The sequence below is a fragment of the Alosa pseudoharengus genome, unplaced genomic scaffold (genome assembly GCF_046254945.1).
Source record: "Alosa pseudoharengus isolate Yale_2024_CS ecotype anadromous, Long Island Sound unplaced genomic scaffold, YU_APseudo_1.1 YU_APseudo_1.1_scf_19, whole genome shotgun sequence".
Taxonomy (NCBI): domain Eukaryota; kingdom Metazoa; phylum Chordata; class Actinopteri; order Clupeiformes; family Clupeidae; genus Alosa; species Alosa pseudoharengus.
Window position 1 is genome coordinate 20,988,885 of NW_027468657.1, and position 10,000 is coordinate 20,998,884.

At 46.0% G+C, this 10,000-nt stretch overlaps 1 protein-coding gene across 1 annotated transcript in view; it reads right to left on the bottom strand.

Annotated features, from left to right (window-relative positions):
- The window catches only part of dock2 (dedicator of cytokinesis 2), a 111,724-nt gene that overhangs the window by 65,509 nt on the left and 36,215 nt on the right, over positions 1-10,000 (bottom strand). Inside the window, exons 25-26 of the mRNA XM_076291981.1 lie at positions 9,672-9,817; positions 1,072-1,167 (exon numbers count right to left, since the gene is read on the bottom strand). Of these exons, the coding sequence (XP_076148096.1) occupies positions 1,072-1,167; positions 9,672-9,817 (242 nt within the window). The remainder of the gene's footprint in view (positions 1-1,071; positions 1,168-9,671; positions 9,818-10,000) is intronic.

Consider the following 10,000-nt stretch of genomic DNA (forward strand, 5'->3'; position numbering starts at 1 on the left):
TTGGAGTGAACGCAGAACATGGGCTGTGGCGCAAATAAATGAATTAGTGATCTGCATCTCCGTTCACCAACAGCTAAGTTTGTGCTAACCCATTCGCACATATAATAGTCTATGTTATGTTTTCTCCATTGTTAACGTGAGATATGTCTCCATGTAGTGTGATAATGCATAAGGTAGCCATGTTCACGTCACATGAGCCAGCTTGTTCTGTAGGCTAAAAGTATTTCTGTCCCTCCCAAACTGCGTTAAACTGGTGTGTTAAGTAGACAGAATTTCAAAAGACACGACAAACACATGCACTTTTGAAAAGCGTTTAAACGTCCATGTGTACCCATCTTTTAACTTAGCCTACAGCCAGTGTTGTAAAAGTTCAACGCTTGTTTTCGTGCAGTAGGCTAGCCTTTTTGATAAGCGATGTCATGGGTAGGCTGACGTGATTCGAGGGCTTTCTGTTCCTGTTTATGTAAAGGTTTTACGTGCTGAATAATGGCTACACTGCATGTTATTAATCAAAAGCGCACGCTATGTGTCGGGTCAGATCGCGGGCCGGGTATCATTTAATCATAATTAATATTTGCGGTTGGGGGGGGGTCCTTAAAAAAACATATCGCCCAGGGGCCTCGGGTGGTATTAAGGCGCCCCTGTGTGCGTGTATGTCGTTCACACATACGTCAGTATTAGGTTCGCAGTTTAGCATCATATCTGAATCATCCGAAGGGTAGGACCTCCGTTTGACAAACCTCCTCATATACTCCGGATGTTATATCTGAAAGCGCTTACAGAGTGATTGTAACAGCAGTCTCTGTGTGTGTGTGTGTGTGTGTGTGTGTGTGTGTGTGTGTGTGTGTGTGTGTGTGCGTGCGTGTGTGTGTGTGTGCGCGTGTGTACTGTATGTGTGTGTGTGTCTGTGTGTGTGTGTGTCTGTGTGTGTGTGTGTGTGTGTGTGTCTGTGTGTGTATGTGTGAGTGTGCGTGTGTGTGTGCGTTTGGCGTGCGCGCGCGCGTGTGTGTGCGTGCGTGCATGCATGTGTGTGTGTGTGTGTGTGTGTGTGTGTGTGTACTCATTACTCACGATGAGAGCATGTTCTCTGTCCATGCTGATGACGGTGCGGTTGATGGTCCTCAGCAAGGACGCCACTATGGCCTGAACATGCTGGAACGTGTCGCCCTACAAAACACATGGGAGAATCACAAGATGTTATTACAAGAGCCTGTTAAGACAGCCCTAACACACACACACACACACACACACACACACACACACACACACACACACACACACGGTAAAGCAATCTGGGCACAGGTTAAAAGGTTCTTGCAAGGCAGCGTGCTGATCTGCCTCTAATGGTGTTCACATTGACTGAGATTGTCCAGCTCAATGGCCAATCGGACTGATAAGAAGCGGTAATGAGGACTTATAGAAGACTGATCACTGAACAGTGAGAGTGAGAAAGAGAGAGAGAGGGAGGGAGAGAGATAGAGAAAATAATAGAATGGGAGAAGGAAACTGTTAGTGTAAGGAAGGATGGTGAGTACACAAAGCTACGGTATGTGTGTGTGTGTGTGTGTGTGTGTGTGTGTGTGTGTGTGTGTGTGCTGTCAACATCTCTGTGTTGTCAGGTATGAAACTTAACAACAACTCCACCTCCATTCCACTGGCTCTCCCTGCCTGTATTTTGTATCTTGCTCTCTGGTTTATTGATTGGTCCTGGGCATTGATTGGGCGCTGAGGCTTGTATTAGCTTTTCCCATGGCATAAACAAATCCTTGACCAGAACCCATCTGCGAGCATGCACACACACACACACACACACACACACACACACACATAGCCTGGGTCCTGATTAACTCATGCCGAGTGTTGGGCCCACAGTTGGATAAAGAGATCCCTCTCTTACAAAGCCACAGCAAAGCCCCCCCCCCCACACACACTGTGAGTGAGTGATTCTCTCTCTCTACCTCACTCACACACATACAGCATATCACACTCTTAAAGGCTTAACCCCACTGCAAGTCCAACTACTGCAGAGGCCAACAGTTTGAAAGAGACACTGTATCAAGGTCTTTCAACTTGAGATTCCGCTTGCTCACGATCCTCCTCCTCTGCCTACTCTCTCTCTCTCTCTCTCATCCCACTCCTCTCCCATGCTCTCTCATCACTCTCTCTTTGCATTCATCTATTTAGGAGTTCTGTCCATCCATGACCTTGCTTGTGGTGCTATGTACTTATATCTTAGTTCATTAAGCAAGTACAGAGGGCATCTTTTACATAATTACATGTGGTTGCAAGTGCTTATGTAAGATGTACAGTGTGCGGTGTTAGTGTTAGGATTAGGGGTAGGATTTGGGTCACTAATGTGGACTACAGGAGAATTATGAATTTTTTACTTGAATGCATCGTGATAAGGAGGATAAACTGGGAAGGGGTCACCACCAGCTGACCGTTAATAAGTAGACAGGTGATGGTCATTTGACACTTCCCAGAAATGAACGAACAGGTATTTCATAGATTACAGACGATTAAAGTCAATGCAATCTGCAGTTTTAGATATGTGTGGTTTGCTGGGTGATTATAAGATTCTATCCAAATGAAGTGGTGCAATGCAAAATGTATAGAGCTCATTAGCCTGGCCGACTTCACGACGTCCCAGTGCTCCAGGAGTGGGGAGTGGGGAGTGAGAGAGAGTGAGAGAGTGAGAGTGTGAGAGTGTGAGAGTGTGAGAGAGTGAGAGAGTGAGAGTGAGAGAGTGTGAGAGTGTGAGAGAGTGAGAATGTGAGAGAGTGAGAGAGTGAGAGTGAGAGAGTGAGAGTGTGAGAGAGTGAGAGTGTGAGAGAGTGAGAGTGTGAGAGAGTGAGAGAGTGAGAGAGTGAGAGAGTGAGAGAGTGTGAGAGAGTGAGAGTGTGAGAGTGTGAGAGTGTGAGAGAGTGAGAGAGTGAGAGTGAGAGAGTGTGAGAGTGTGAGAGAGTGAGAATGTGAGAGAGTGAGAGAGTGAGAGTGAGAGAGTGAGAGTGTGAGAGTGTGAGAGAGTGAGAGTGTGAGAGTGTGAGAGAGTGAGAGTGTGAGTGTGAGAGAGTGAGAGTGTGAGAGAGTGAGAGTGTGAGAGTGTGAGAGAGTGAGAGTGTGATCTCTTCTCTCTGCTAAGTGTCCTCAGAGGCACAGGTGCCCACGTGACTCACCTGGACATGCAGGAGAGAAATCAGATGGACTGCCCTCACGACACCCCTCTCCAGGAGCCATCTGCCAATACTTAACTATCACTGACCCCTGCATGTGTGTGTGTGTGTGTGTGTGTGTGTGTGTGTGTGTGTGTGTGTGTGTGTGTGTGTGTGTGTGTGTACTGTGTTCCACCTATGACTTCACGGAATTACCCAGGGTTCATGGCCAGGGGGGATAAAATGAGATTAGTATCTGTAGTGTGGGTGAATCTCTCTTAATAGATGAATTGTCATTTCAGGACCGGAGAATGACCTGTGTGCATGTGTGGGAATGACCTATATGTGTGTGGTGTGTGTGTGTGTGTGTGTGTGTGTGTGTGTGTGTGTGTGAGAGAGAGTATGTGTATGTGTGGGCATGTGTGTGCGTATAAAATAGAGAGGGGAGGGGGAGAGGGAGGGAGGTAGATATATATAGAGAGAGAGAGGGGGGGGGAGAGAGAGGAGAGAGGGAGGGAGGGAGAGATAGAGATAGAGATAGAGAGAGAGAGGGAGAGAGGGAGGGAGAGAGAGAGAGTGTGGAGTTGTCGTGATGCAAAAGCCGATAAAGCATATCAAAAGGGATTGACTCTGAGAGGGCAGACCTGGAACAGCTGTTGGGCACGTCGGTCCAAAAACCACCGGCAGAAATCAAGACTGAGGAGTCGGGACTCCTCGGCGGACTTAGCCGTCCTGAGTTGCACTCTCATCCCAATGAACAGCTCCGAATCCCCACCAGCGCCGGGACTCTACAGCGCACATCTGCATAGACACACACTCTAATCCCAGGAACATATGCAGCTCTCTCCCCCTACTCTCTCTCACTCACCCCTCTCTCTCCTCTAGTGTTTTTCCCACCTCTCCCAAGTTCAAAGACATCTGCTGCATTACAATATGGTGCATCTCAAAATCCCAATAGCTAAAATAGAACTAGAACACACTCACTGTGTGTGTGTGTGTGTGTGTGTGTGTGTGTGTGTGTGTGTGTGTGTCTGTGTGTGTGTGTGTGTGTGTGTGTGCTGTGAATTTATATGCACTTTGTATCCTATAGTTTACTTAAGATGATTCATTGTTTATCACCATCTTGATTAAGTACTGCATTTATTTCCAAGAGTTGTTTTTGTTTCATGTTATCATGAGTCAATATTCCCACCTGACCTGTTGGGGCTGTTTTGGCTTGAACATCGAGGTTGTAGCTTGTTACGCGAACTCCAACACCACCTCCAACTAGAAAACAACAGCTGCCTGGCCTTCTGTGGTGGGTTTGTTTTTGTGTGTGTCTCCTTTGCTGACCACAGACTTGGCTGAGTGGTCAGTCCACTGTCAGTCATGCTGACAAAGAGAAGCACGCTGGATTGGCTATGCCTATGCAACTTTTCTAACCCACACATCGACCTGTACTGCAAGTTTGTGTCAGAGAGTTTGCATTTGTTAACCATGAGGGCTTTTCAGAGACAAAGAGATCACCTCTGCATGGCAGCAGGGAGACTCAGCTGGAGTCCATAGAGGCTAGGCATAGCCTTGTCATCCCGCAAGCTAACATTATAGAAAATCATATCATTGAGGTACAAACAACGACCTTCAGTGGCTGTCCATGGCGACTGCTGACAGCACAGCGTGGCGTACCAGATCAGTCCTCTGTCAGCTAACAGAGGAGGAGTGTAGAGGAGGAATGCGTTTTTATTAGGCTTTTGCTTTTGACCTGTCCATTCTGGATGCATTCGCTAAAGCACATTTGGCTCTTAACAGAAAGCTGCTACAAAAATAAAGAGTGGTGTTAGTAGTAGTAGTAGTAGTAGTAGTAGTAGTAGTAGTAGTAGTAGTAGTTAGTAGTAGTAGCAATAGTAATAGTAGTACACAAATGTGTTGTCCCTATCTGGACACAGAGACACACAAGTTGTGTTGTTTTCAATGCAAGCTTTGTTATTTTCAACACATTGTGTAACAAACAAAAAAGGAAACAACACAAACTGTGTTGTCCCTATCTGGACAAAGAGATGTTGAATGTGTTAAAAACAATGCAAGTTGTATTGTTTTCAACATATTCATTTTAAGAGTGTAGTAGTATTACTAGTAGCAGCAGTAGCAATACTGTAATAGTTATAGTAGTAAACAGCAGTAGTAGTAGCAGTAATAGTAGTAGCAACAGCAGTAGTAATAGTAGCAACAGCAGTAGTAATAGTACTAGAAGTAGTATTCTAAAACTAGATAGTTCCGGTCCTTGATTGTGATTGTCTGAATCGCGTTCAATGCCGTTGTAGCCCAAACATACACCTTGACCGCATTTCGTTCTATATTACTGCATTATTATAACTTGATACAAAAGTTAAAGTAGCTGCGACGTTGTTTGGCAACCATTCAGATAGAGGAAATATATTTATTTGCGGAAGAATGATTATTTATGAATAAATTGTTACATTTCTCGTTGCGGTGCCTTTATTTTATGAAATCCTGCCAGATATGTAGTAACCGTTTTAGAAAAGCAATAAGCCACTCGAGTCCGTAAGTTACACTGAATTCAGAACAGCTCCACTAGCGCGTCGTGCCTAACAACGCCCCTTAGCTGTTCTAAATTCAGTGTAACCTACGGCCTCTTGGGGCTTATTGCTTAAGTAGCAGTAGTAGTACTAGTAACAGCAGTAGTAGTAGTAGTAGTAGTAGTACTAGTAACAGCAGTAGTAGTAGTAGTAGTAGTAGTAGTAGTAGTAGTAGTACTAGTAGCAGCAGCAGTAGTAGTAGTAGTAGTAGTAGTAGTAGTAGAAGTAGCAGCAGCAGTAGTAGTACAGTAGTAGTAGTAGTAGTAGTACTAGTAGTAGTAGTACTAGTAGTAGTACTAGCAGCAGCAGTAGTAGTAGTAGTAGTAGTAGTAGTAGCAGCAGTAGTAGTAGGATAAGCCTCCAAGAAGGCTGACTAGACACGTTTGGCTAAATATCTAGTCAGATTTCCACTTCATTATCTCTCTTTTTATTTGCCCTCTTTTTCTCCAGTGTTGGCATTTCCAATTGTCCTCTTATCAACACCTTTAACCTTCGTCCTTCTATCCATCTCTCATCCCTCTGTCTCATTGCCCTTGATGTCCTCCCCACACTAGCTAGCATAGCTTCACTGTCTGCCTCACCCTGGTGCATCGGGAGTGCACAGGGATGGGGAGCTGGTGTTTACACACAGACTGAAAAGGACACTGATATAGAGATAGAGAGAGAGAGAGAGAGAAAGAGAGAGAGAGGGATAAAAATAAGAGGAAAGGAGGAGGGGTAAAAAAAGTAAGAAATGTCAGAGGAAAGAGAAATAGTGAGAAAGTCTGAAGGGGAGAGAGGAAGAGAGCGAGGAAAGGAGAGAAGAGGAAATAAAGTGGGGAGGAAGAGAAAAGGAAGTAAGGAGAAGAGAGAGGGCAAAAAGTGTGAAGGGGAGAGAGAAAGAGAGGAGAGAAAAGAGGAGAGAAGGGAGAAGAGGAGGAGAGAAGAAGAGAGGGCAAAAAGTGTGAAGGGGAGAGAGAGAAAGAGAGGAGAGAAAAGAGGAGAGAAGGGAAGAGAGGAGGAGATGAGAAGAGAGAGGGCAAAGAGGCGAGTGAATAATGAGATTTGCACAAGGCCACACAGTCTGACACCCTCTAACACTGAACAGCCCCTCTGTGGAAAAAAAATCCTGTTAGAGATGAGAGGCGAAGAGGAAGAGGAGGAGGAGGAGGAGGGTGGTGGCGTGGTGGAGGACCACGAGATGGGAAGCACAAGAACGAGGGAACGAGTGAGCGGACACACGGAGAACGAATAAGTGAACAGCGAGCACGAGCAAACGGAGAGAATGAGCCCGACCTCCTGCTTCCCATCTCTTTGTATCCATCCCCTCTGTCAATCTCATCCTCTCATCATCCTTCCTCGAATTACCTCTCTCTCACTCAATCACTCGCTCTCTCTCTTTCTCTGCCACTTTGATCTTTCCTCACTCTCTCCCTCTGTCCCTCAATGTCAATTTTTGTCATTCACCTCCCCACCCCCCAGAGAGTTTCTTCTCTCTGATTCTTTCCTGCATCTATCTCCTCATCATATTCTCTCATTCTTACCCCCTCCTCTCCATTTTCTCTTTCCCTTTCTTTTCCTTCTCTACCATGCATTCCTCTCCCAATACCCCATCACATACACTATACATCTTTAATCACATCTTTAATCCTTCCTGTCTGGTAGGGTGTGTGTGTGTGTGTGTGTGTGTGTGTGTGTGTGTGTGTGTGTGTGTGTTTTATTGGTGTTTGTTTGGGGACACACACACCGGATTAAAGGCAGACGGGACCCCTGGCTGTGCCGTAGATAAAAAGTGGCATCTGATGCATTGAAACAGCGCTTTTTTCCTCAGAGCCAAACTAATAAGGGGTCATACGTTAAACCCTCCTTAAGAGCAGCAAAGCCATTTTAGACAGAAAGACAGAGCTGAAAGGGAGGAATGTGTGTTTTTGTGTATGTGTGTGTGAGTGTGAGGGAGAGAGAGCGAGAGAAAGAGAGAGAGAGAGAGAGAGAGAGAGAGAGAGAGAGAGAGATGATCCTTACTTGAAGTTCTGCCATAACAGGGCCCATAAACTCATTGACCCCCCCCCCCATCTCTCTCCCGCTCTCTTGCTTCCTCCATTTCTTCACCCCTCTCTCTCTCAGTCTGTACTTGTCTAAACTGCCTTTAATTCACCATATCCCTTTCCTCTACTCTGCTAACCCAATACATGCTTCTCTACGCTGCTAACCCAATACATGCTTCTCTACGCTGCTAACCCAATACATGCTCCTCCTCTACGCTGCTAACCCAATACATGCTTCTTCTCTACGTTGCTAACCCAATACATGCTTCTTCTCTACGTTGCTAACCCAATACATGCTTCTCTACGCTGCTAACCCAATACATGCTTCTCTACACTGCTAACCCAATACATGCTTCTCTACGCTGCTAACCCAATACATGCTCCTCCTCTACGCTGCTAACCCAATACATGCTTCTCTACGCTGCTAACCCAATACATGCTTCTTCTCTACGCTGCTAACCCAATACAGTACATGCTTCTCTGCGTTGCTAACCCAATACATGCTTCTCTACACTGCTAACCCAATACATGCTTCTCTACGCTGCTAACCCAATACATGCTCCTCCTCTACGCTGCTAACCCAATACATGCTTCTCTACGCTGCTAACCCAATACATGCTTCTTCTCTACGCTGCTAACCCAATACAGTACATGCTTCTCTGCGTTGCTAACCCAATACATGCTTCTTCTCTACGTTGCTAACCCAATACATGCTTCTCTACGCTGCTAACCCAATACATGCTCCTCCTCTACGCTGCTAACCCAATACATGCTTCTCTACGCTGCTAACCCAATACATGCTTCTTCTCTACGTTGCTAACCCAATACAGTACATGCTTCTCTGCGTTGCTAACCCAATACATGCTTCTTCTCTACGTTGCTAACCCAATACATGCTTCTCTACGCTGCTAACCCAATACATGCTCCTCCTCTACGCTGCTAACCCAATACATGCTCCTCCTCTACGCTGCTAACCCAATACAGTACATGCTTCTCTACGCTGCTAACCCAATACATGCTTCTTCTCTACGCTGCTAACCCAATACATGCTTCTCTACGCTGCTAACCCAATACATGCTTCTCCTGCTCTCTTTACGCCTTCTACAAACCACAGCTAATGCTTCACATGGCCCACATCCCAGTTCACAAATTCAGGGCTCTTAACTTAATTCCACCCCTCCTTTTCTACCTCTACTCTCTCTCTCTCTATCTTTCTCTCACACACTCTCTCTTTCTCACATGTACTCACCCACTTTCTCTCATTTTCACTCTCTCTCTCTCTCTCTCACTCACTCTCTCTCTGCCTTCTCTCTCTCCACTCCACTGCGTTCAAGCTTCATTAATGCCAGCAGAGTAAATAAGAAAGGGTGAAGCATTAAGTTGACTTCAAAGTGCGAGCTCCCCAATCAAGCTTTTGCAATTAAACTCCCTTGGACATTGTATTCATTAGACAGATGTGTGTGTGTGTGTGTGTGTGTGTGTGTGTGTGTGTGTGTGCTTGTGCTATGTTTGTTCTCGCTTGGTGAACTGCTCTTATGTGTGTGTGTACAGTATGTGTGTGTGTGTGTGTGTGTGTGTGGGTGTGTGTGTGTGTGTGTGTGTGTGTGCGTGCTTGTGCTATGTTTTTTCTCGCTTGGTGAACTGCTCTTATGCGTGTGTGTGTGTGTGTGTGTGTGTGTGTGTGTGTGGTATACTTGTGCAGTGCAAACTGAAATCCAGATGGACTGGGACTGCAGCATCTCCCCCGTTGTTCACCATTGATCTTTTTAAATTGCTAAGCCTCAGCAATGCCCAACTGCAGTCATATGTCAGCCAGAAAAATCAACAGTTTCGTCCACTACTCAGGACCAGTCTTTGCTACTGGCCAGTGGCAGAGCATAGAGGTGGCTGATTGGCTGACTGTCCGACTGGTAACTCACCACGTTGTTGCGGCTCAGGACCTCCAGGATCTTGTTGAGGAGCTCTACGCTGTCCCGGTGTTCATCGGATGGAGAGACGCAACCCACCTGTTCCAGAGCGTCACTCAGCTCCTGAAGCATCATGGGTAGCAAGATGTCACGGCACTCTGAAGGAGAAGACGGGGCAATTAGGAGATGATGTATGGCTTTGCATCTCTCTCTCTCTCTTTCTCTCTCTCTCTCTCTTTCTGTCTTTCTTTCAGACAAAACAACCATACACACACACACACACAGAGACACACACACACACACACACACACACACACACACACACACACACACACACACAC